Source organism: Neurospora tetrasperma (genome assembly GCF_000213175.1).
Source record: "Neurospora tetrasperma FGSC 2508 unplaced genomic scaffold NEUTE1scaffold_1, whole genome shotgun sequence".
In the NCBI taxonomy this organism is placed as follows: domain Eukaryota; kingdom Fungi; phylum Ascomycota; class Sordariomycetes; order Sordariales; family Sordariaceae; genus Neurospora; species Neurospora tetrasperma.
The window spans coordinates 4,407,994-4,433,135 of NW_009799099.1; the positions used below are offsets into that span (position 1 = coordinate 4,407,994).

Below are 25,142 nucleotides of genomic sequence, written 5' to 3' on the forward strand. Positions count from 1 at the left end.
AGAAGAAGAAGAAGAGTCTAGAGTCGTTGTGAAAAGGAGAAGGGAGGAAAAAAAGTGTTGAACGGACACGGCACTTGCGAACTTGCGGACGGGCTGGTGTGCTCCATAATCCATCTGCGCGAGAAACGTCCACTCGGGACGCCGACGGCACGGGAACTTTGACTGATACGTACAGGTTACATCAACTTCGTTCGGGGAACCCCACCGGCGCCGATGGGGTGCACCCAAATGCCCCACTGAGCGTGCCCCTTGGCAGGCACTCACCTTAGTGGGACTAGAGCCGCATTACGTAATCCACTTTACAGCAAGTGCCAGCCGCAGGGTTACCCCACTACCGACGCGCTCAACGCGTCCCCCCCCCCCCAGCCGAACATCGTTTAAACGGGGATGCATGATCATTGTGTAAGTGTAAGTATCACTTACATAATCCAGAATGGCCGACGCCTCGGGTGAAGATGTTCAGGAGGTAAGTGTGTTGATGATTTTTCTATCCGCGAGCTCTAACCTCAAATACTGAACAAGAGAAGCGTCTCAAATCAGCCCTGTGGTTCGCCATTAGCAAGATGGTCGACGATGAGTCGCTCCGTCGCAACATGAATGCTACTCCTCAGTTCATCGGAGCTCTCACCGAGCTTGTGTGGACTCAAATTGGTACGTTTTCTCTCAGCGCAAGTTGTTTGGTTACTAACTTGTGGGCATCAGAAAACGTCGCCATCGATTTGGAAACCTTCAGCCAACATGCTGGGCGTACCACCGTTACCACAGATGACGTGCTTCTGCTTGCTAGGCGGAACAGTGACCTTCAGTCTGTGATCAAGGATTGTGTGGATCGCCTCAAGGCAGCCAAAGTTAAAGAGAAGACGAGGAGTGGGAAACAGAAATAGCGGAGAGCCACAATGATAGACAAGCCTTGAAGCCTTCAACGATTGCTCGAGGCATGGTGAGTTAAACTATGGGGTCGACGACGCAACGAGAAACGTTACCAAAGGAATCGGCCAGTATGGTACATGGCTGACGCTACACACGCAATATTGATACCCAGGGCGAGGCATAAAATAGATCTAGGAATGGGCTTCTCACAAGAAAGAAAACTTCATCAACAATCACACAATCGGCAAACGGGACACTAGCATTCGATCTATACGTGTATGTGTTTCAAACTTGGTATCACATTATTTCATCCCATATCAGAAAAAATTTACTGCTACTTTTCCCAGCCGTTCGTTATGCTTCCAAAATTACAAGACAAAAATCTATGCATCAGCCATAACCAGATCCCCATCCCTCTCCTCAATCGCAGGCGGTGCCAGACTGTCCATTTCCTGCAGAGTATACTCAACAAGGTAACTTTCATCCACCAGCTCTTCTATGCGCTTATAGTGCCTCTCAGTATACACCCTCAACGCGTTGAGCACCTCCTTCAGACTCTTCTGTCCCCTCGCGCCCTTGACCGACAGGTTGGAGAACTTGTTGGCAGGGTAGAGTCGGACGAGTGCCCAGAGGATGCGCTGCGCCACGGGCGCCGTGCGCGCATTGGTGTTCCAGTCGCGCAGCCTCAGCAGGAGCAGGAAAATCTGCTCGTCGGAGAGGTTGCCAAGCACCTGATCGACGGCCTTGATACCGCAGAGAGAGCCCTCTTCGGGGGCGTTGGTAGTGACCACGTTGGTGAAGATACCCAGGAGACGACCGGGGTGGTTAAGCTGCAGCGCCAGAATGATAGCGTCACGGTAGGCGCCGGCGTGGATGTAGTTCTCGAGCTGCTGCTCCTGCTCGACAAGCTTGAGGGCGGCCGAGGACGCGGCGGCATGGGTCTCGGCCGAAGTGTCCTTCCAGAAGGTTACGCGGGAGTCGGAACCACCAGACACAAGCATGTTGGTCTTGGGGTGCACCGTGAGCGTCCAGAGACGGTCTTCGTGGTTATCGAGCGTGCACTCGGTCTCACCCAGGTTGGCGTCCCAGACCTTGACGAGGGAGTCGGCGCCCGCAGAGGCAAACTGGATGCGCTGCTTGGCCTTGGAGGCGGTAGCAGCAGCCTCGTCTTCACCGTCGTCAGCGGCCTTGGGAAGGCGCAGCCAAACCACCTTGAGGACGTTGTGGGAGTGGCCCTCGAATGTGCGCAGACAGGTGTAGTCCGAGAGGTTCCAAAGCTTAATGGTCTTGTCACCAGAACCGGTCAAGATTACACCCTTACCGGAAACAGCGGTGCCGGTCTCGCCTTGAATGGCAGGCATGCCCTGAGGCGCGAACCGAACAGTCCAGACACCCCTGCGGTGACCCTTGAGGATACCCACGACTTCTAATGTTGCGGAATCCCAGATCTTGACCGTCTTGTCTTGTGATGCCGAGGCAAAAAGCTTTCCGTTGGGGCTGATGTCGAGAGCGTTGATATCCTTCTCGTGGGCTAAGCGACGGAGACTGGTTGAGACGGCTCCCTTTTGTGATGTTCGGGGAATGTCACGCTTCTGAACGAACCGATCCTGGGAACCGGAAATGAGGAATGCGGGCGGGTGGTCGAGGGGGTTCTTGAACGCCTCCGAGTTTTCGGAAGGTACAGTCTTGGGGAGTGCGACAGCGCCGACGGACTCGATGTGGCCGGTGAAGACTGCATAGCACTCGAACGAGTTGTTGGCTGGGTCGACCCTCCAGAGGCGAGCTGTGTTATCCTTGGCACCACTAGCAACCCAGTGGCCAGACCAGTCAACATCGAGAGACATGACAATATCCTCGTGTCCCTTCAGCAGAGCTACGTCATGACCAAAGTATGCCGCGCCCTCCTCCTCATCGCCCAGCTGGGGCTGCTTATCCGCCACAGATACAAGTCTAATATCTTCGGAGTTGGTTGCAAGAGCCATGAGAGACTGATCGGGCAAAAGGTAGACAAGGTCGAGAATTTCGTCGTGTGTTCCCGAAATGCGCCTGAAGGGTTCCAGAGGCTTCGTCGACTTCTTGGTGGCATCGGCGACCGAAGGTGTGCGGTAGAGGGCGAGGGTGAAGTCGGACTGGGCGCAAACAACAAGGTTCTTGTGGGGAAGAGCAAGGGCTGACACTATCGACTCGGCTTCCGACTTGGCGTCTTGCTTTGCTGTGATTTCTTGGTGTGTGGTTGTGTCCCATAGCCTAAGAAGGCCACTTGTTCCAGCCGAATACATCAAGCTTCCGTTGTTGAGGAAGCCAACAGCTTCAACGCCCTCATGGCGCAACATGGGTGTTCCCCTCCATGCTCCCTCCTTCCACAGCCATACTGTCATTGTCTTATCTCTGCTACCGCTGAGAAGGGCATGTAGTTCTGGCGAGTAGTCAAGGCTTTGTACGTTGGACTCGTGCGCTTCTCTCCTCGAAGTCGGGTCGGCGTAAACGGGGTAGGTCTTGCGTTTGCTAAGGTCAAAGATGCGGATCTTGCCGTCCTGTGTGCCGTAGGCAAGACGGAACTTTGAAGCGACGCTGTCATCCTGAGCTTGCTCCTCCTCGGCTGTGCTCTTTCGCCTGTTCTTCTTGTTCTTGTTGCTGGCTTGGTCCTCGAGAGCGGCAATCTCGAAGAAATGGAGGGCAGAGATAAGGACACTCGGGCCGCTAACGGTATGGGTAACGTATCCTCCGACAATGTCCCAGATTTTGATGGCGCCGTCGGCAGCACCAGTGGCAAGAAGGGTGCTAGTTCGATCGACCGCGAGAACAACGACGGGGGTGGCGTGGGGCTTCGTGGTGCGTACAAGGGTGGCTTCGATGGAATCGTAATCTGGTGAGACCTTGAGGGAGTATATGCGCATAGTAAGAGAACGAGAGCAGACAATCAGGTGGGAGGCCGAAGGGGTGATGGTAAGGGTCGAGATGGGCTCTCCATCGCCCTCGATCTCGGCGAGCTGCTTGCCGGTGTTGAGCTCTGTGAGGACGGCCTGCTCGCCGAGGGTGGTCGCGAGGATCCTAGCGCCATTGTCGAGGGCTACAGAACCTCCTGTGAAAATGGGCTGGATGACATTTTTGACTTCGAAGGTCGTCTTGGTGGTGGTTTGCCTGTACGCCATTGTGGTGACGGAGTGTCTGGCTGTACAAGTGGATTAAATCAAACAGAGAGGCAAGAGGGGTTGCGATTGCGCGCCGCCGCCTTTGGGGTTCTGCTGTTAGAACGTAGTGTAGGGTGGTACACTGCAAAGTCCCCAATCCCAAAAACTTTTCGCGGGTCGATGCCTGCCGCCCGCTGATAAGGCGAGGCAATAAGGTTATCTTAGCGCCGTGCAGATCCAACCCCTGTAGGAAGTGGAAGCCGTGACGAACCACGCTGGAGCACTGGAGCACCCACTGCGCTGGAGCATGACCCGGGCTGGGCATGGCGCTGAGGGACCCTCCCTCGGCTAGGTTGCTGCCCTGTGCTCCCCAAGCGCCCCCACCAACGTCAACTGTCTGCCGTTCCAGTCTCCATCACTCATCAGCTATACCACCACTATCTTCACCATAACACAATCTCTGGCACAGGAGTTTGTGACACGAGGATGGCCAGCAACTGGTCAGATCTCACCGTGTAATGTACACGTAAACATCTTGGCAAATGCCGGATAGCAATCTACAGACACCTCCTGAGCCCAGTTGACCCTTTCACTATGCGGTTGGGCCCACTGACATCACAGGCCCTTGTAAGCTCATCCGTTGCAAGACTTGCAAACTACAATTTCATTCTAACACCAATGACAGGGCCGGTCTCCCTACGATGAGGTGGTTGAGGGCACTGGCGAGCCCCAACCCGGAGCACCAGAGCAGTTGTATGATGACCGAGGACGACCAGTGAATCCAGAGACACGGCGCATCAACAGAGACATTATCCGCTCTCACAACGAAGTTATGCTGGTCATCGGCGTTGCGGAACCAGACAGTGGCATCAACGAGGCCCAAGCTCTATACGAAGCCGCCACAAAGCACCAGTACTACGAAGATGGAATTGGGAGGAGGCTGTTCCTCACCGGCGAGGTCTTGGCCACCGTCGGAGTCTGGGGAGTCAACGGCTTGAGGCAGCGTATCTTGCTGTACAAGGACTACGCCCATGTTCCCTTTTCTCGTCTATTTCACTTTCACAGGAGCCAGCAGTCATGGGGAGAGTACCTCTGGGCCGGGCTGCCATCGTATGTCCTGAGCGATAGTTTTGCTGGATTCGACATGCCAGAATACCCATGGGTCAAGTACGTGTTCTCCTGGGTCAACTTACACCTAGAGATCTTTGTCTTCATGCAACGAACCGGCCTTGTGAACACCTCGAGATGGGTTCCCACCCTTGGTTTCTTCATTCCAGGCTGCAATGACTCCCCAATCTTCCTACCAAGACTTCCATCCTCCTTTACCCCTGGAAGCATCATCAGCTGGCTCGGCGCCTTTGTCGCCGGTATCGCCCCTTTTGCCGGCTACTGGTTCTTTTCAAAAACATACGCACGGCTCGTCTGGTCACTTAGGCGGAAAATCCAGAGACGCTTGCCCAAACCCATCAACTTCAGCAGGAGGAGGACTCTTAAGGAGGTAGTCCCCTATTTACAACCGCCCAGTGGAACATACATCCCTCCCACACCCACACCAGAAGAGCAGCAACAGCGACAAGAAACTCAGCCACGAACACCGACACCAACACAACAGCAGCAACAACAACAAGCCCCAAGCGCAAACGCAATCGAAGCAGGCTGGGAAATGGTCCATGCCCCCTCCGATACCCTTCCAACCAACGACGCCCTGCCTACCGGTCCTCCACCCGATGGCACCCGCCGCCGCCAAAGCATCATCTCCGTCAGCGGTCCCGGCCCCGGCACTCCCGGCGGTCCCAACGGATCCACCTCGAACACAAATCAATCCCAATCTCAATCCCCAGCAGCAACAGCCGACGAAGCCCCTTTCCTCAGCGACGACGACGAAGAAACCGAGCACGTCAACCCCACTCTAATCACCTTTGACGTCGACACCAGCGACTCCGCCACCAGCGACTCCGCGCCCATCCCTCCCGGCGCAGCAGTCTGGGCCGCCGAGTTGAGGCCTAACGTGCCTGATAACTCTGCTGGCTCGAACCGTAACTCGCAACAAACACAAACCAATAGCAGCAGCTTAGGTCTGGACGCCCCTCTCTACAGAGACAACGGCCTCACGCGCCTGCCACACGTCCTCGCCGCGGGCGCGTTAGGACTTTGTGCTGCGAGGGCGATGATGACGCCGTTTGAGAGCTTGGCGCTATTGGGACTGGCGAGGCCGTATATGGCGCGGCGCATGGGGCTTGAAGGGGCGACGCTGGACATGGCGTTTCACGGCTTGGGGTTCATGGATGCGTTTTCGCTGGGGAGGATGTTTAACGCGTTGGCACTGGAGATGGTGCATTTGGCGATTCAGTGCGATTTGTGGGCGGGCATGATGTGCGTGGCGGATTGGTTTAGGATGAGTGATGAGGAGTGGTGTGAGAGGGAGGGGGTGAAGAGGAGGACTCAGGAATGAGGATCAACGAGGGGGAGAGAGTTAATAGGGTCAAAGGGGAAGAAGGTAAAAAGATAAGTGAAGATAAAGCGAAGGAGAAATGAAGAGAGAAGTGAAGGGGACCTGAATTGAGGGGTGAAGAAGATCTGAAGAGGAGCAACGCTAAGAGAAGCTAAAGAGGAGGTGAAGAGTAGGTGAAAAGGAACGTGAAAGGCCGGATGAGCAGAGCTATATAAGGCATGATTGCTATAGAACTTTCCACGCTTGAATATATCAATCGGTAGATGCCTGGTCCGAAGCCAGCAGTATATACTACAAGACAAGCACTCTATCAGAGTGGCATTTGTCATGGTTGTTCGTTACCGTTTCTATTTTATACCAAATAAACAAAAGGAAAAGGACAGAAGAAAAAAATATCGTTCGTTGCAAGTCCCTCTACTACTCCGTCTCCTGTCCTACTTAGCAGAAGACAGGTTATGCGTAAGCAGTCAACCATCCCGCAACCACAGCCGCTTAAACCACCGGAACTCTTCAGAATTTGCTCCACAAGAAGGAGGAGAAGCTCAACTAACCTCAATGGGGGACTAAAAAGACGACATTATGAGGAGGACCGGGCGTGTAGAATAAACATGCCAGCCCTTCGCCCTTCAACGCTCTTTAGCCTGCTACACCCAATGAGGTAGCGACCTTTCTGCTCATGCTCTTGCTTCTTCGAATCCCAGGTTCCAATTTTCATTGGCGGCCATGAAGACGAATAGGGAAGGACCAGGTTTTTGGGACCAGACGGAATCCGAGTGGACTCCTGCCGCCGCTTCATGTTCCAGCCGTCTTTTACCGGCTGCCATGTTTTTGAGGGGAGTGATTCATAAAGAATCACAAACCAATTACTAAAAAACCGATAAAACTCCAGCGTCCGTTACGCTAACCCCCTCTTTCCGTCCGACCTCTATTATCATTATCTCGTAAATCCTCGTAGTCCTTGTAAATTCATCAGCCATTATTCATCAACCAAGGTCATCCCCCCCAAGAACCTATCCTTTCATAACCTCATTCATCACTTCGTCATCCTCCTCCCTCTTTCCTTCCCAATACCCTTACCCTTCATCTTCTTGTCTTCCGCTCCTGGCTCCATCCCCGCCAACCACCCCTTAATCATCTTCTTACTATCCACCTTCATCTCCTTCTCGCTCTTAATCTTGGAATTAAACTTCTTCGTCTTGGTGATCGTTGCTTTCCCCGGCGGCGCAATCACAGACGGCACGCCCGTGTCGAGGGGCACGACGACAGTGGTCTCGCTTGCTGTGGGCACTGGTGGTTTCTTGGGCTTTGTTGACCTGGTAGTGACTGGTGGTTTCTTTGTCGTTGGTTTCTGGGTAGATGTTTTAGGGACGGCAACTCTGGTACTGGTATTGTCTTGATGCTTGCTTACTGAAGCTGAGGGGGCGCGGGAAGAGGAGGAGGATGTGGCGGTTGAGGGGCGGGTGGAGGTGCGTGTTGTTGATTTGCCGCGTGTGGAGGATCGATGGGGTGAAGCGGAGGGCATGCGGCGGATTTGGGGACCGGCATGGGTTTTGGTTACTGCATAGAAGATGGAGAATAGGAGCGGCTGTTTGTGGTTCGAGTCGTGACTTTTGGTGCGTCTGTGGTGGTGATGATCCTGGCTGTGACTGTCTTTGTGGCCTTCTTTTTGGCCTTCGTTGAATGTATGCCGATGGGGAACTCGCGGACGGTGGTACGAAGCTGGGACGCTGGTGTCGGCCCCGGTTGTATGCCTTCGCCTCGGTTTGTACTCTCGTCGCAATGTTGGCACCGGGGACAAGGCTCGAAAGGGTTCTGGTTCGTGAGTGAACACCATGGGCTCCGCTTCTTGCACGGTCGGTAAGGGCTCGCTTTCACGGTAGCCGTCGTCTTCTGACGGGCTGTCAAAAGCATCATCACCCGAGACTGAGGTGGCGTTGGTGGTAGTGCCTTGATGTTGTTCCTCCTCATCTGCGACCGAAAACTCTCCAATGGGCTCTGACTCTGCGATCTCCGCGTACCTGGGTTCTGGATCCTCCATGACCTCGGAGCTCTCTGGCATGATCGCAACGGGCTCTTCGGGGAGTTTCCAAGGGCTGACCGCAACTGCCGGGTGGTATTCCTTCTCCTGGGGTATCTCTATGCCTCCCATATACCCATCCGCATATCCTCCGGCATACCCTCCGGCATATTCCCCCGCATAATTTCCCATGTAGTAACCCTCTGTGTATTCATAATCTCCCCAAGTGCCTGCAAGAAAAATCAGCTGTGGTACAACAAGGAAGGATTTTCAAGGGCTTACCGTCAGCCAACTTCCTGGCTCGATAGAAGTAGGTTCCATCTTCACTTGACACCCAATCTGACCACACCTGCACAGGCTCGACCACCACTTTCTTTTCCCGCTTCCATGGGAACCACTTGAAACCCTTCGCCGGGTGCTCGGTAGTATAGGCGCGATGTCTTCCTGGCATTATGGCGAAGGCAAGACAATACCTTGAGACCTGACCAAGAGACAAACACGGAAGGAATGGGCCTCCGGTTGACTAAAGCAGGTACGACGCCTTTGTGTAAGAAAGGCAGGGGCAATACGACCTTCAAGTGCGATCTCGGTTTGACAGGACCACGTAGTCCAGACAGTCTGCGTCCTTTTTCTTATGGTGAAGCAAACAGCGAATGGAATTCTCGATTCACTAGAAAAGGATCTTGTGACAAAACGAACCGATCCCACGCTGGGAGACGGACGGGCATAAGTAGGAGACGGGAAGCCCACATCACCAGGGGTAAAAGTCTGCACGACGGCCAAGTCAACTCCTCATTTACCGGAACTGATGGAGTGACCAGACCAGAGATCTTCCACTCGGAACTGAGATGTCATGTAGCGTCCAGCGCTAGAAGTTGGCAGACACCTCCTGGAGAGTGGTGAGACGTCCAATCAGGGCAAAGACGAGGACATGATGGTGGGAGGTGGGATGCAACCGGAGCTGCCGTTGAGCTTGTCAAAGCTTGCTAGTACCGCACCATCACCACACGATCCAGCTCACACAGCGAGATAACAAAGAAGGTGGAGAGAAAAGACCGAAAACTCGGAGCAACCAAGACGGAGGAGCAGACGCACACAGATCATGGCCTCTCGATGCACATGCATGCAGCCTATAGCAGCCAATGCTATGGAAGATCAGTCCACGCCAAACCCACCTGCCGCAGCTCGACGTTGAGACGGTTGCCTCGCCCATTCAGCGGTACCGGGGCGGTTCGTGGGGTTTGATCAAAGGGTTTGGGCATCAAGCTGACAACACAGCAATTGGCCGACGGCCCACTTGGCCAGCCCGTCACTGCGTTTTTGAAAAATGGGACAAGGCCAGATGGCCCCTTACTCGCTGGACTACGTAGCCGTGCAAGCCGCGGTCGTGGCAGTATATAGCATGATGCAGAGGGGACCCGGGTACGGCATCTCTCGGGGCGCGAGGAAGTCTGGAGAGCGTCGAGGGGCGTTTTCTGTCCTGCATCACGTCCCGTCCTTGGCTGATAGGCAATGGCTGGACGAGGCCGTCGAGGATGTGGAAGTTGCTCGCCAACGGTTGGCCTGTGGTATGAGGGAAAGCGGGAGGGGAGTGGCTGTCCAATATTCGGGGGACGAGGGTGACTTGAGAACCGAAGGACCGCACACAAATACAACGTATAGAACATCGGAGAAGGCCTCGTTTAGAAAAAGGTTCGGGATGCTGTGTTCAATGCGTTGGACAATCCCATCCCCGTGACGGCCGCCATCATGCGACGACTCGGAACATGAACCAGGACAGTTGAGCGATAACGGCGTTCGGAGTGTTGAACCAGACAGTTCATACTTTGATTGAGTACAAGCGTATGACAGCAGCCGGTAAATCCCACTTACTGCCAGTGGGTTAAGGAAAGAATGTTTATGTCAGTGACGATGACGATGTTTTTGATGACCGAAGACCACCAGTTCACTGAATGTGGGGACAGCGCAGAAGATGCGTGTGGGGAAGCCTCCACACTTTCTTGTAAGTAGGACCTCAATGTGCGGTACGTACCGTAAGGTCTAGCAGCTGTCATGCAGCTGACAAGATCAACCAAGCTCTCCGACGAAATTCCCAGCAGCACCGGGCTGACAGGGCTGCCGCGTTCACGTCAAAGGCAACTGATAGCATCCACTATCATCGCGAACCAAGTCGCCTGTACTTACGGCATACCATCTAAAGTCCAAAACCAACACCAAGGAGAACCAGTTCGCCCCTCCACATCACCAACCAACCTCACCACGTAACAACACAGTCGCCAACATGACTTCTACAATTGGCATCCCCATCAAGCTTCTCAATGAGGCTCAGGTAAGTAAACACCATTGCTATGTACAGACTGTAGTGCTGCCAAAAGCTAACCAACCACTCCTGTCCCACAGGGCCATATCGTCACTCTCGAGATCACCTCCGGCCAGACCTACCGTGGCAAGCTTATTGAAGGTACTGCCTACCCCCATGAACTCTTCATTCCCATTCACTCCTCTAAACTGGCCAGCCATGCTAACCAATGCGCTTCCCCCAAAAACAGCCGAGGACAACATGAACGTCCAACTCAAGGACATCACCGTCACAGCCCGCGACGGGCGCGTCAGCCATCTCGAACAAGTCTACATCCGCGGCAGTCATGTGCGATTCTTTATTGTGCCGGATATGTTGAGGTACGTTCAAACCAGGCCACCACCAACTCACCCGTTGCGATTCTTCTCTCCAATCGCCCCCTACCCAAGAAGTCGGATCGGACCCAAGCTAATCAATTCCTCCTCCCTTTTCTTTTTTTTGCTCCCACACAGAAACGCCCCCATGTTCCGCTCCCGCAACGTCCGCGGCCGCGGTGTCGGTCTCGCCCGCGGTCGTGCGACAGTCAGTAGGGCGCGCGCCGGTGGTCGTGGCGGCGCCAGATAGAAGACAACGTCGACTGTCGTCAGACTCATCGAACAAGACCAGACCCAGACCGAGAATCATTGAAAGTTCACAACGCAATGCAATATTGGGGCACAATAATCGGCATATTATGGCTCCTTTTCTCCGCGCGAAACGACAACCGCTATTTTGATATTTTAGGCGTTTTGGGGGGGAACCAATAAAGCAAATTTTGATCTTCTTTCTACCGAAAATGGGGGGCAGCGAGTTGGATGGAAAAGTCTGGGGGGAAAGCTTTGGATGCCCAGAGGAGGAGGAACAGGAGGGATGGGGAGGGTGGCTCAAGGCCGGCCAGAGATGAGAAGGGACTGGATTGAGTGCTGGGGCTGGGGTTGGAGGGTTGAGAGCCTCGATGAGGAGTGATATGGAGGACTCCAGCTGGCCAGCTCATCCATCTGCTGCAAAACGATGATCATGGGAGAAGCGTGGCGTATCCAGGGGTTTTCACGCTCCGCCAGCTGGACGATAATGGTCGGTCGATGCAACAGCCGCTACCCGTCCGGCAGCACGCAACGAAAACCTGGCTCCATCACGATTAGCAGCCAGAGCGAACCAGCTGTTCAGCCAGCCTCAGGTCTCCCCCAGTTGAGTCCTTGGCCAAGGAGCAAGCACATACAGCATGGACAGAATCGCACCGAAAGCGAAACTTCTACTAGCCCTGCTTCTAATATAGACAGGGTACGTATTCATCGTCTTTGTCTATTATGTTGTTGTACACACAACCCATTCCATCCTCAGCCTACGCTGACAGTTTTTGATATCTACCACAAAAGTCCGGTGCCCCTCTTTTCTCCCACTTCGGCTTGCTTTTCAGTGGTACATAAGAGTGTAGCCCTGGTTGATCTGTTGCGTCCGCCGGTTCTAACCCGCCTGTCCCTATATGTGAGGCTCGCATAAGATGAGCTTGCAACAATGCTCTGAGTGAGAGTGAATCGTGTAGACTAAATATACAACTGGCTGTTTAGGGGTTGGGTTGGAGAGGGCGTATTGTCAGAATACCCACTCAAGGGACTAACAGGCAGGGCGAGAGGGCTGTGGGAAATAATAAGCACAAGAAGTCTGAAACTGACCAAGTTAGGTTGGCAGAATGCCCTTCTAAACATCTGTTGCAACCCATCATTTCTACTTCAACCTTGCAAGCGCTTCCTCGGCCCGCTTGAGGACACTCTTGGCCTCCTTCAGCTCCTCGATCTCAACCGCCACATCCTCGGGAACTTCAGGAGAAACGCTATCCATCAACTCGGCAATACTGGCTTCGGTTGCGCGAACAGCCTTGCGTCCTTCCTCACGGACCTCGCCCTCCCAGAAATCTCTCGCCCTCTCCCATCGTTTCTGCAAGCCCCTCAAACTCAACACGATACCCAACGCGGCGACGGCTCCGCACTCATATATTCCGAATCCAGAGAGCCAGGACATGCCGCCGAGTGCAGTGGTGGCACCCGCCAATGTCGATGACTGCAGCACGAGCTTTTGCGCCAGTGCTTGCAGGGCCGGAACAGTTTCCGCTAGTAGATAGTTCCTCGTGAAGGGGATATGCGCAGGCCAAGTTCCCTTGGTCTCTGATTCCGTGGTAGTAGTAGCAGTAGCAGTAGTGACAACACTGCTCTCGCCCTCGGGGAACGACGGTGGAACCGCCGGGCCAGAGTACGTCACCGGCTTTCCCCCGCCCGCAGTAGTGATGCCAGCTTCCTGGAGCCTGCCGGCCAAAAAGATCAAGCGCTTCTCAGCCTCGGGCAAGAACCGCTGGGCAATCATCTCAGACGACAGCATACCCACGTCATCCACCCGCCAGAACAGCTTCCACCAGTTCATCTGTCTCCACGCTTCGCCAACGAATGCAATCTCTAACTGCTGCTGCAACTCCTCATGCGCATCCTTGGCCCAGTCCGCCAGCGCCTGGTTCAGGCGCGCAATCGTATGCGGCGACGGGCCCCCTTCTACCGAGACCTTCATGTCGCGGTACTCGGCCGCCTGGAGCGCCGCGCCGGCGTTGTGCAGGATGGACTCGATCAGCTTGCGCACGGGCGCCTTGGTGGTCCCTTCCTGCTCAGCTTGCGACAGCACATTGGATCGCAGCCACTTGTTGATGTGTCCCACGCCGGCCTCGGTCCAGAGGGCTTCGTACTTCATGGCGTTGCTGGCGCTTTCGCGGAAGAGGTCGAGGCCCTGTGCACCAGCCTCGACGCTAGTGATGACCAGGGATGGGCACGCGGCCTTATCTTCGGCGCTGATCCTCTTGAAGTTGGCGACGGCCGTGATGGTGTCTTGGCTTTCTGGGCTGATGGGCAGTGACAGGATGGAGGCGGCGCCCAGGACGCCGTCGGCTACCAGCACGGCCATGTGCACGGGCGTGACGATGGGCGCCGAGTGGCCGGCTGTGGTGGCTGCTGTGTCGACGGCGGGCACGAGGATGGCCTCGTCAAAGGTGTGCGGCTGCTCGCCCGCCTGCGCAACGGTTGCCTGGTCGGCCTCCATGACTATCATCTCGAGGTTGGCATCGTTGTAGACGTGCGACGGCACGGTGATTTCGGGGATAACATGTTCGCTCGCGGCAAGCGACAGTGGCGTGGCTTGCTCCTCGGGAGGGCCGATGTGTACGATGAGCGGCTTGGAGGGGTCGTGGGCCTTGAGTTGCGCTTCCCAGTTCTGGGCGGACTTTAGCGGATCGGCGAGTGCCAGGCGGAGCAGCTCCCTGGCAGTGTGTTGGGGCTTGTCGCCGGTAGTGAGGCCGAGGAATGCGACTCGTATCGATTCATGGCCGGGATCTTGGCTGAGGTTGCGTAGGGCGAGCTGGAGGCGCGGGAGATTGACGTGGTTGGGTGCGAGGGTTTGTAAGTCGCGGAGAGCGCTCTCAAGGTCTTTGCGGGGATCAATTGGTTCTGGTTCAGCGGCGGTATCGCCGGCGTCGGAGGGCGAGCTTATGAAGGGCCGGAGCGGGGTGGCACCGGTCGATTGGTATCGTGGTCGAACAGCCGGCGCTTCTTGTGGTTTTGCCCTCGTTGCCCGGAGCTTGTTGAGTGGTGACGATGTGGGAAAAGTGGAAGGCCGAGTCGCAAAGGAACAGAAGAGACATACGGACGACGGTGCTGTTCGCTGGCCAAACCCGAGACCGCGGCCGCGGCTCTGTAAAGCCCGTCGTAGGCCCAGCGTTGGCGGCATGGCTGGCTGACGAGGTGAGAGGTTGGCAAGCTAGAGCGGCGTAGCTCCCAGTCGACGACGAGCCATCGAGTTTCCGAAACCGAAACAAGAATAGATGGAATGGCAGATGCGATAACAGCCACTCAATTGCGATAACAAGCCAGTGCGGTTGCCGACTGAGAGCTTTTTTTACCTAACTCTCAGGTTGCCGGCTGGCAGCTCAGGAAGGGGAAACAGCACCCTCGGCCGCTAGAACCCCCCGGCTGGTGTACCTGTCGTAGGCGCTTCTGGAAGGGTCCCGGGCCCTAGCATGGCCCCTGTGGTGCAGCACCTCAGCAGCTTCCCCAACTCCCGTCCAGAGACGTTCCATGGAAATCAATCCCCGCCGAGCGGACCGACGTCAGACGTGTCAAGCAACTGCGCCGCTGACAACCCCCGCTGCAGCCCGGTGTGTCCTCCGCGCTTCTCCTGCATGCATCGATTCATTTCGAGATTTTCTGTAACAAAGCAAACAATCAGCAACAAGATATAGATCACGACATATCTACCTTCGTCTCTACCATATACCCAACCTACAGTAACTGCTTGCGACACCACGCGATTCCCATCCCGACACCAAAGCGTATATCCATAACACAGTACCGAGGCACTCTCCTCAGAGAGCCCCACGTCTCGATCATCAACAACAACACCCACCATCAACCAACAGCTACAATGTCTCTCAACGTAGCCCAACGTCGTCTCCTCCAAGAATACCGCGCTCTAACCAACAACCCACCCGAAGGCATCACGGCGGGCCCCATTTCCGAAGACGACCTGCTGCACTGGGAATGCCTGATCCAAGGGCCCGAAGGCACCCCCTTTGAGGGCGGCGTGTTCCCCGCAGAACTCAAGTTTCCGAATGATTACCCGCATATGCCGCCGACCATGAAGTTTCTGGGGGATATATTTCATCCTAATGGTGTGTTCTTCTTCTTCTTCTTCTTCTTCTTCTTCTTCTTCTTCTTCTTCTTCTTCTTCTTCTTCTTCTTCTTCTTCTTCTTTTTTTTTTTTTTTTTTTTCTTTTTTCTTTTTATATTTCGCTTATCCTTCACTTGCTTCTTCTCACCATCGATGGCCATGCAAAAAAAGTGCTAACACAAATAACCCCCAAAAGTCTACCCCTCAGGTCTGGTCTGCATCTCGATCCTCCACCCACCCGGCGACGACCCGAACCACTACGAGACTGCCTCGGAGAGATGGTCACCTATACAGTCTGTCGAGAAAATCTTGTTATCTGTTATGAGCATGTTGGCGGAGCCTAACGACGAGAGTCCGGCGAACGTGGAGGCGGCTAAGATGTGGAGGGAGAAGAGGAGCGAGTACGAAGCGAGGGTGAAGGCGAGTGTGAGGGCTAGTTTGGGGCTTTAAGGGCATGGAGAGTTGGGAAGAAAGAGGATGAAGAGAGTAATTGAAGGGAAGGGCGGGTTCGTTATATGAAGTGATTGGAGAATAATTGATGGATAGAGAGCGAGAACGGGGGTGGTGGTGGTGGTGAAGAGTGGTGAAAGAGTCTCAGAGTGACTAAGCACTTTGAACAAGAGGAAGGGTGGTGGTTTGAGGTATACTTTTTAATTAGCATGGCATGGCACTGGTGTTTTCCTTTGAGGACAATAATGATGAACTTCCTATTCCCATGTTGATGATGTTTTATATATGACCTCCGTTTGCCTTGTCCGCTCCGACAGAGACATGTCTACAGCAGACAAGTAGCTTGAGCTATATTAACACTCCTTTCCCGTTCCTTCTAATATAGGTATCATATCCCAATAAGCAGTTTAGAACATTAACCCTCCCGCCCCCCTCCCTTTCCCATCAACCCATTAACATTCCACCTGCCCCTTACACTCACATATTATTCTCCTTCTTAAACTTATCCCAAGCCTCATTAAGCGTGGCAAATACCGTTCCAGCAATCATTCTGACCTCGGTCGACGCATCCGTCGAAATCTGGTTATCATCTTCGTCAGCAACCATCCCTGATATTTCTGATTCACTTCAAATTTCCAAGAAGACAGAAAAAGGGGAAGAGAAGAAAAAGAAAGAAAGAAAACAAGCTTACCTTATCAGGATGACACTTTGCGATAGCCTTCATGTAAACAATCTTGACCTTGTTCGCCACCACCAATTCATGCAGTCCCACCTTCTTCCATCCGCTCCCCTCCCACATCACATTATCCAAACTTGCCAGAAGCGCGCGCAAGTTATCCTTCTTGCCGTCGCGCCAGCTCGCAATTTTCGCATCCACCTTGTCGGCAAGAGCAAACTTTTCGCTTCCTTCCTTCTCCGCGGCCTGGTTGGCTAGGCGGAGACGTTGGACTGCTTCGGAGGATTTTTGACTTGCTGCTGACGCTGCTGCGCTGGGAGTTGGGCGGGGACGAGCTGGAGCGGGTTTGGTAGAGGCAGAGACGGAAGGAGGAGGTTTGGGAGCGAGAGCTTTCTGACACCTCTGTCTCCCCGCCGCCGCCGTCTGCCCACCCAGACCAGCCTCGACAGCACTCTGCCATACTTTCTCGGCGTCCGCCCACTTCTCCATTTGCTCCAGCGCTTCGGCCTTGCGGGCAAGGGCTTTGCCGTAGAGGTCGCGCATTTCACGTTTCTCTGCGGGGCCGTGTTCCGAAGTCTGCACCTCGACGGACTCCCCCTCCCCCTTTGAGGGGCCGATGAGCGCGATGGCGGCGTCGGCGTCCGAGACGGCTTGGCGGGGCTCGCCGACTTTGAGCGCGGTGAGGGCGCGGTTGCAAAGAAGGAGGATGGCGAGCGGGTGAGTGGACGGGATGGCGGAGAGGGAGGCGCCGTAGGAAGTGTGAGCCGCGGCGTAGTCACCGCGCTTGAAATGGGCGGTGCCTTCGAGACGGTGCTTGGTGGAGGATTGGAGGGCGATGGCGGAGATGGGGGGGATCTGGCGCGGAGGGGCAGCGGGCTTGGGCTGTATGGCGGCGGGAGGTCGTCGGGGAGCTGGGGGTGGTGGTGCGGTGGATTTGGCGGCGGGTCTGGAGGGCAGTGCTGTGGTGATTTGGGACTTGGACGGACCTGAAGAGCCGAATAGGAGGTCCTCGTCCTCGAATTGCTGTGCTGGAGGAGGAGCTTCCGGCTGGGGTTGAGGAGTGGCCTTCTTCCTGCGCGCAGGACTGACATACGCTTGAGAACTCTGCTCCTCAACAGACTGCTTACTGAGCCTCGATCGTGGATCAAGCGAGGCCGGAGGCGGCGCCTGTTGCTGCCACCTGGGCACGGGAGAAGCATGCCGTTGTGGCCCATTACTAGCAGTCCGGGGTTCCGCCGAGCGTTCCCTCGTGGACTCGGGCCTCCGTGCCGGCCGCCCACCTCCCTCCAACATCATAGCCTCATCCGTAACATCGGGCGCCTGCGGCCTCCTACCCCCTTGCTCATACTCAGCAGTTTCCCTCATCCACTTGGGCTGGTTCGGATCGCCTCCCTCATGCTGGAACTCCTTCACAGCCTCCTGCACCTTCTTCTGCCCCGTCTTCCACAGACTGTTCGCCGTCTTGAATAAGCTCGTGCCCACGGCTGCCGCAGTCTTGGCGAAGTCCACCTCGGTCAGCGAAGCCGGTGACCGATTATCCCTACTCCTAGACCTCTCGACCTGTTCCTGTCGTTCCTCCTCCCTCATCCACGAAGGGCCTCCCTGGCCACCATGTCCAGCGCGAGACTGGCTTGCTCCTCGTTCCTCGCTTCTTCCGGTGTGCTGTGGTCCGCCGCCACCATTCTTAGCCCTAGCCTCCTCTTTCGCTTGCCTATGTGCGTCGTCAAGCAACCAATTAACCGCCGCCTGAATGTTTAGCCCGGCGCCACTCTCCGTTAGGCCTCTCCTGGCGTTCTCGGGAGTAAATCCGTAGTCGACTAGTTGGGCTACTGCCCTGTCGAAGGGATCGTCGGATAGACGAGGAGGCTGCTCGGGTTCATCATCGGAGGAAGACGAGTCCTCGTCGTCCTCGATCGGTTTCCCTGGTTCTCGTGTTTGGGAGAAGGAGGGTCTGGCTACTTGGGGCTGTCGTTGTTGCTGCTCCTGTTGTAATTGTTGCTGTTGCTTCTTGACCTGATCAACAGGCTTGGCTAGGTCGCCTAGTAAATCATCCTCCTCCTCATCAAAGGCCTGGGCCGGTGGGGCCGGCGGGGCCGCCCTTGACTTTGGCGCACTGAATTCCCCAAGGCCAAACGGGTCGTCGTCATCAAGCCCCGCGAAGGCCGTGTTCGCCGTATTAACCGGCGCCGGAACAGGCGCAGGTGCAGGCGCAGGCGTAGGTGTACTCGATTTCGGCGCCCCCCAAGCCGAAGGGTCCGAAAGATCCAACTTTGGCTGCGCACTCGCCGTTGTAGAGACCGGCGGCGGACTCGCCACCGTCGGCGGGGGGTAGTGGCTCGCATTATCGACCTTGGTCTCGGCCTTGAACGCCGCAAACAGATCGTCATCCGATTCGCTCGGCTTCTTTGTTGTCATATTCAATTGGTTCAGCGTCGTCGGATTCAACGGGCTCGCAACCCTCGAGATGGCTGGGGACGGGATCGACCCAGGCCCTCCAAGCCCAAACGCAGGTGACGTCGTCCTGCTGTTGCTCCCACCACTGCCCAGTTGTCCCAGCGCATCGAGCCCTCCATACTGCGCTTGAAGCTGTTGTCGTCTTTCCTCCTCTTTCCTGCGCCGTTCGGCCTCCAACCGCTCTTGTTGTTCTTTCAAGCTCAGCTTCGCGGTGTTCTGAGCGGAGGAGGATGAGGCGAAATTGACAAAGTTGCCGAGGTTGCTGAAGCTGTCTTGCGCCGGTTTCGAGAACGGATTGTTGTTGGACTTGGGAGCGATCGTACCGGAACCCTGGCTTGAAATCACGGGCGTACTACGGCCAGACGCAAACGGGGACGGTGTGGGACGGATCGCGGGGAAGCTGCTGAAGGCGGAAGTTGTCGTGGTTGTCTTGGGAGGATTCGGCTTGGAGCTGCTGTTGCTGGACGCGGACCAGTCGAGAGCGGAGAGGTCGTCCATGGTTAATTAAGTCGGTTCCAAAGGGACCCGAGTCTCACACAGATATGTAATAGAAAAGAGTAAAATTAACAGAGGTCAATCAGAGAGGGAGTTGGTGGTCATGTTAAGTTGGCCGTTCAAAAGAGCGAGCGGGAGTTGGAACTTTCAAGTGTTGGTGATGACTTCGCCAATGTTGGTGGATTGCCATGCGGTTCCAGGTTCCTTGTTAGGCGGCCCATGCGGGACGTTTGTTCAGGGGTCCAGGCCAGGAGTTGCCGAACCCAAAACCGCCCCATGCGCCCTTAAACGAACACTGCCCCTGAATGCAAGCGTCAAAGGCCCCGCCATGACGTGGCTGGTGAGGACTTACAGGCCACTTTGTCTTAACGTGTGGCGCATGACTCTTAAACCACTTACCTCTACTGCCGTGTGTAGTTGAGACTATGGCTTGTCACTTGATTATTTGAAAAGGCAAATTGACCAATTACTGACCTTGTATAGTGAACTATTTCTATATTGCTGTTACCCTTGAATCGTCCACAAATGAACGCATCGTGTCTTGATCTGAGATCGGATCCATCCCCCCTCCGGGGCCTGACGAGTCTCTACCTCTGAGGAATCGGGGTTGCTGGTAATTTCCCCCAGGATTTGTTTGACTTGAAATGAGCTTGTAAGCCGCATCTTTGCCGTCGCCGTTGACGATATACATACAGGTGTTTACACATGCCGTGATAATGTACAGAACAGCATCCAAGTGGATGCATGAGAAGAGAAATTAGAAGGAAAATAGATAAAGGAAATACGAGGTTAGTATGTGGTGAGTATGTGAGGATTCGGAGTAAGTGTTTGTGCCGTTGCCTTTTGCAGCCTCCTCCTTTTCGAGGGACCCTTTTTTGGTCGGCTTAAAAGTTATAGTTATGGTGGACTCTAATGTCCGTAAATGTTTGCCTCGTCTTAACTTTTTCTTTGATCTTGCCCCTTCCTGGTTTTGGAGGGGTGTGATGATTGAAGAAATCAAAGTCTTGGTCTGCTAAACAAAGTTTCCGCCGTCAAATTTTCCGCCTCTCCGAATTGTTAACAAAACTAAACATAAGAAAAGAAATGAGCGCCAGCAATGGGTTGCAATGAAAAGAGGCAACGAGTATAAAACTCCAACGCCATGCTTTAAATAACCTTCTTAGAACCCCCTGAACGGGTCATCTCTGTCGTACCCATAGTCCTCGATGGGATCGCTTCCGAGAGTGATCCGAGTGTTTCCACTTAGAATGCTGTCCCTATGCCAGCTTCGGCTGTGTCTCCTTCGAAACTCCTTGCTTCGGCGGCGGGCCATGTAACGATAGCTCTCTTGGTCGTCATCGTATTTGGTGAAGGCCATTGGCTGTATGAATGCTTCCATACGTACAGTTCCGATCGCGTCAAAGAAGTTGGGAGCACTAGGTCGACTCGACGCCTCCGACACACGAGATACAGACCCGGTTCCCCATGTCATGCCGCTTGAGCCCAGGATGCTAGATCCCATGACACTCGGTGCTCCAGCATTGCTGAAGATATCGGACGAGCCGGCAACACTAATGCCGGCTGTACTATCAGACGGCGCATGGGAGCTTCCACCACTCATCGGTCCGGACAATCCTCGATATGAGATCGGCGGTGGAAGATAGCCACCAGTGCTACTACGCTTGCGATTGTGCAGCGCAGCGTGCAGGTTCCGTTCGTTGAACCGAGGAATGGCAGGGGGTATGGTGGAATCATACGACTCTTCGCGATTGTGCATTACCACCGGGTTAAAATTGTAAGACTCGGCCAGTGTAGGTCGGAAGGTCGGGATGCTTGGGGGCACGGCACTGTCTTCACTCATTCGCAGTGGGAAGCTTCTGTCAGGTTCCGTTTCGATGATGGCCGCTTTCGCCTTTGTCAATCGAATAGAATCACGAATAGGTCTTCGGGCCCTGGCCTTGGGAACTGGGACAGATGTGGGCGCTTGTGCTGGTGGCGGTACGGCCGCCGGCTTGGGCTTGGGCAGCTCGAACACCTCAGGCTGCGGGTCTGGGGTTGGGACCGCGAGGTTCTCAGGAATGGCTTGATTCGAATGAGCCAAGAATGATAACGCCGTCAACCAGAGGTAGTGTCGTTCTGCATTGACTGCCGTGAATTTGAGTGCTCTCTGTGGCGTCAAGATCAAAATCGATCTGTGGAAAAGCGGGCCCGATCCCTTGGGAGCTGGGTTCTCGTCTTTCACGTCAAGAACAGATTGAATGACCACTAGAAACACACTTAGGTCAGCAATCTGTCGGTTCATAATACAGGAGCAACAGAAACTTACATTTGCGTCCGGATTTACCCAACAGCGCGGTCCCAGATGAGGGTTGCTTACTACTCCAGAGGATCGCGCGCTCATAGGGGGCTATCCAAACCCATCGCTTGTGACGTTCGTTGCTACTTTCATCGCCATTCTTGTCTGTCATGCCAAACGACTTCCGTCTTCTGACATACTTGAACATCCATTCTCCAACCATTGTCTTAGCGATAGCATCAACGACACTCGTCGACTGACTAGAGTTACTGGTAGGTCGACCTGGCAGATCGTCTGTCTGCGCTGTCGTTGTCGACCGTTGCGACCGATCTGTCTTTTTTGGATTGCTGATAGTGTTGCGCGGCAGAGGAGGTAGATCATGGCTGTCAGATGCTTGAGTTGGGGGCATGAAGGGTGGAGGAGACCTGCTTCCATGTCGCTGGCTTCTCTTACGCGAGACTGCCGATGGAGGACGGGCTTTCCGGATGCTGTTTGCCCGGTAAGGACCACGACTTGAACCTCGCCTGTGAATCCCCTCGTTACTTCTCACAGGGGTTGCGCCGCGCCCCTCGCTGGGATTACTAGTACTAACAGGGTTCTTCGAACTGGCACGTTTTGGGATAGGGAATGGCGGTTCCGCGGTGTCCGTAGCATGGCTCGAGGTTCTTGCCAAAGAGTGGGATACGATGCCGCTCTGTATCAAAGCAGCCCTTCGCATGCCATTTGCCTTGGAAGCGGTTGACCGTCCTGAACGCCTGGAAGCAGTTCGAACCAGGCTCAAATCGCGGCTATCGCGCTGATGGAAAATGCTGACAGAGTCAAAGACGTCTGAAGTGTCATTTTCCTCCTCTTCAAGCCCGCGAAGAGTGTTATGTACCCCAGCGGTCCTTTGGAGAAAGGTGTGCTCTGGTGAGCTCATCGGTGCAGTGCTTCCAGAGCTACGTTTGCCAAAGCTAGAATTGGTCACAGGCCTGGGAGCAGATAAAGCTGTGCGATATTCTGAATCGCTCTGGTCCGCCGGATCCATAAATTCTTCCTCGTCCGAGCTATGTCCATTGAAATCGGCAAACAAGCTGCCAATCCGGCGCGGTCTTCGAACAGGAGCGTCATGATGAGACAACGGCTCGTCATCGTTACTTCCAGGGTAGGCATCATACATATTTTCCAAGATCGGAGATGCTGCGATAGGTGGCGAGGATGGGATCTCAGACGAACTGTGCTTGTTGGTCAGTCGCCTTGGGTTCCGAGGTGGTAGATTTCCTGGTACTGGAGTGAACTGTCTAGCTTCCTCGGCGTGCTGATCAACGGACGAAACAGCTGGCGAAACAGGTCTCGAGATGATGGCGGATGGATGCAAGTGGGTTGGGAGCTTAGCCAACCGCAAGTCAACCCGAATCTCCTCAGTTTGCACTGCAGTCGACTGCATAGGCACACGAGCAGGCATGGAGACCTGACAGCCAAAGTCCTTAGATAGGGGCTCCAGGAATGGCTCGCACGGCGACGCAGGTCGGCTCGAAGGAGGGATGATGCTAATACTGGGAATAGTGTATGAAGGAGACTCAAGGCCGATTGGCTGCAGCTGAACCGAAGGAACTTCGGTTTGCGTAAAGGAAGTTACCATAGAAGATGGCGTCGCTTGGGGTGTGGGCAGTGAATCCTGGCCTGGCCACTTGGGTGTTCGAGGTGGGCTAAGCGGCTCCGCCATGGTTTGCGTCGCTCCGTTCACCATCAGGTTTTGTGTGTTGGGTGGCTTGATTGACAACGGACCCCCAAGGTTGACTCTCTTCCTTCTTGAGTTTGGCTCAGATTCAGTGTCGGTACGGGGTGGGCTATCAACATCAGATGGCCTCTCGTATGGTTGGTGAGACGGGGTTAGAGCTGGTTGAGGAGTCCATGGTTCGATTGGCGCAATCCTGGGAGAAGGAGGCGGCGAGTATTGAATCCCAGTATCGACATAAGTTGGCTTCGGTGTTTGCGGCTGCAACTCCTCATCCTCTTTGATCACGGCGCCTTCCAGTCTATCAAGGGTGGACTGGTTCAGAGATAGCTTTCCACGATTAATGCTAGCAGATCTGAGAAGGCTTTCGGAGCTTTGGTGTCGTCGGTGTGTCTTGATGGAGAAAAGGGTATCGCGGCTTCCATGTCGCGTGTGACCGCTTTCACGGCTTGAAAGCCGCACGAACGCACTGTCACGGCTTGTGATTCGCATGTGTCCACGGTTAGACAAGACACTCTGACGGCCGCCGTAGTCGCTTTCATCCTCGTAGTCTCCATCGAAATCAAGCTCGTCTGCCAAGGTTTTACCATTCGGCTTCATCATTGCACTGACAGTAGAGAACCGAATGCTGTTGGTCAAGCTGAGAGTTCGGACGCTTGCGCCATCGTTTTCTTGTCCGGTTTCGCTGCCAGCCGCACTCTTAGGGCGATTAAGGCTAGCGGTTGTCTGCGCAGCTTGGAACGCAGTGACCTCATCAAGGACCACCTTCAGGCGGCTTTCCGCAACGTGAATACGGACCTCAAGCTTCCGCTTCTCCTCCTCCCACATATCCTTTTCTTTCGCCCATTGCTGATGGACACGCTCGATATCCTCCTCCTGGTTTCTCAGTTTCTTCTGGGTGGTCTCTAGCCTCTTCTTGGTGTCGTTCGCAGATTCCACAGCCTCATCGCGTTCTTTGGCCAGTTGATCTAATGCAGAAGAAGTTCCGCCTTCCAAAAGTGCAATTTGGCGTTTCAACGACCGGCTTTCCTTGGTAGTGTTCAAAAGCGTCGTTTGCAAGGACTCGGACTCTTCTCGTGTAGTCTGCAGCGACGTCTCCAGGCCCTCGATGACTTTAAGCTTCTCCTCTTGATCACGTCTCAAAGACAATATCTCTGAGACTAGACTGGCGTGAAGCGTAGGGGTAAATCGTCGTGGGTCAAGAATGCTGATGTTGTCGTCTATGCTTATGGCTTTCGATGCTCTTTTTGATCCCTTGTCAACCCAATCGGCGGGCAAAGGTGGCGGGGAGGAGCTTCCCGACCTGTTCGTTGGTGTGATGGACCGTCTGGATTTGCGCGAAGCTCGGGATTGGTTTCGAGAACGGTTGCGTATCGAAGGATTGCGGGTCGGCAATGACACCGCCGGATCGGTCCCCTCGTCTTCAGTTTCCCAAGCGCCCATGGTGAACTGCTTGAAATATCCTCAGGGTTGAAGAGCTGCAGTCTCGTGCAAGCAACAGCCAGAACTTAGAGTATCGCCATCCCACTGTCTACTGGCAGTCGTCGTTGGCAGCGTTGGTTTGTC

The 25,142-nt window shown here is 54.7% G+C and overlaps 9 protein-coding genes across 9 annotated transcripts; 4 read left to right on the forward strand and 5 right to left on the reverse strand.

The window, feature by feature from the left end:
• Positions 1 to 390: 390 nt before the first annotated feature.
• NEUTE1DRAFT_58522 (uncharacterized protein) lies at positions 391 to 1,103 on the forward strand (the record flags this gene model as incomplete). Its single annotated transcript, XM_009849063.1, has 3 exons — positions 391 to 466; positions 528 to 651; positions 703 to 1,103. 3 exons carry the CDS (start codon positions 434 to 436, stop codon positions 882 to 884), a joined length of 339 nt encoding a protein of 112 aa, XP_009847365.1.
• A 32-nt stretch (positions 1,104 to 1,135) lies between these two features.
• NEUTE1DRAFT_127944 (uncharacterized protein) lies at positions 1,136 to 4,022 on the reverse strand (the record flags this gene model as incomplete). Its single annotated transcript, XM_009850085.1, has 1 exon — positions 1,136 to 4,022. One exon carries the CDS (start codon positions 4,020 to 4,022, stop codon positions 1,254 to 1,256), a length of 2,769 nt encoding a protein of 922 aa, XP_009848387.1.
• A 573-nt stretch (positions 4,023 to 4,595) lies between these two features.
• Positions 4,596 to 6,816, forward strand: NEUTE1DRAFT_120302 (uncharacterized protein; the record flags this gene model as incomplete). The annotated part of the gene is made up of 2 exons (XM_009850086.1): positions 4,596 to 4,628; positions 4,687 to 6,816. The coding sequence occupies 2 exons, from the start codon at positions 4,596 to 4,598 to the stop codon at positions 6,451 to 6,453; spliced, it is 1,800 nt and encodes a 599-aa protein (XP_009848388.1).
• Positions 6,817 to 7,354: 538 nt separating this feature from the next.
• Positions 7,355 to 8,941, reverse strand: NEUTE1DRAFT_127946 (uncharacterized protein; the record flags this gene model as incomplete). Its single annotated transcript, XM_009850087.1, has 2 exons — positions 7,355 to 8,700; positions 8,753 to 8,941. The coding sequence occupies 2 exons, from the start codon at positions 8,919 to 8,921 to the stop codon at positions 7,487 to 7,489; spliced, it is 1,383 nt and encodes a 460-aa protein (XP_009848389.1).
• Positions 8,942 to 9,797: 856 nt separating this feature from the next.
• Positions 9,798 to 11,393, forward strand: NEUTE1DRAFT_107812 (uncharacterized protein; the record flags this gene model as incomplete). Its single annotated transcript, XM_009850088.1, has 6 exons — positions 9,798 to 10,038; positions 10,435 to 10,472; positions 10,671 to 10,799; positions 10,871 to 10,931; positions 10,987 to 11,149; positions 11,282 to 11,393. The coding sequence occupies 6 exons, from the start codon at positions 9,798 to 9,800 to the stop codon at positions 11,391 to 11,393; spliced, it is 744 nt and encodes a 247-aa protein (XP_009848390.1).
• On the reverse strand, positions 11,319 to 14,602 carry NEUTE1DRAFT_58534 (uncharacterized protein; the record flags this gene model as incomplete). The annotated part of the gene is made up of 1 exon (XM_009849064.1): positions 11,319 to 14,602. One exon carries the CDS (start codon positions 14,568 to 14,570, stop codon positions 12,534 to 12,536), a length of 2,037 nt encoding a protein of 678 aa, XP_009847366.1.
• A 459-nt stretch (positions 14,603 to 15,061) lies between these two features.
• Positions 15,062 to 16,225, forward strand: NEUTE1DRAFT_58538 (uncharacterized protein; the record flags this gene model as incomplete). The annotated part of the gene is made up of 2 exons (XM_009849065.1): positions 15,062 to 15,510; positions 15,706 to 16,225. The coding sequence occupies 2 exons, from the start codon at positions 15,264 to 15,266 to the stop codon at positions 15,957 to 15,959; spliced, it is 501 nt and encodes a 166-aa protein (XP_009847367.1).
• A 39-nt stretch (positions 16,226 to 16,264) lies between these two features.
• NEUTE1DRAFT_58540 (uncharacterized protein) lies at positions 16,265 to 19,587 on the reverse strand (the record flags this gene model as incomplete). Its single annotated transcript, XM_009849066.1, has 2 exons — positions 16,265 to 16,538; positions 16,651 to 19,587. The coding sequence occupies 2 exons, from the start codon at positions 19,585 to 19,587 to the stop codon at positions 16,437 to 16,439; spliced, it is 3,039 nt and encodes a 1,012-aa protein (XP_009847368.1).
• Positions 19,588 to 20,467: 880 nt separating this feature from the next.
• Positions 20,468 to 25,019, reverse strand: NEUTE1DRAFT_144534 (uncharacterized protein; the record flags this gene model as incomplete). The annotated part of the gene is made up of 2 exons (XM_009850089.1): positions 20,468 to 21,828; positions 21,890 to 25,019. 2 exons carry the CDS (start codon positions 25,017 to 25,019, stop codon positions 20,744 to 20,746), a joined length of 4,215 nt encoding a protein of 1,404 aa, XP_009848391.1.
• Positions 25,020 to 25,142: the final 123 nt, after the last annotated feature.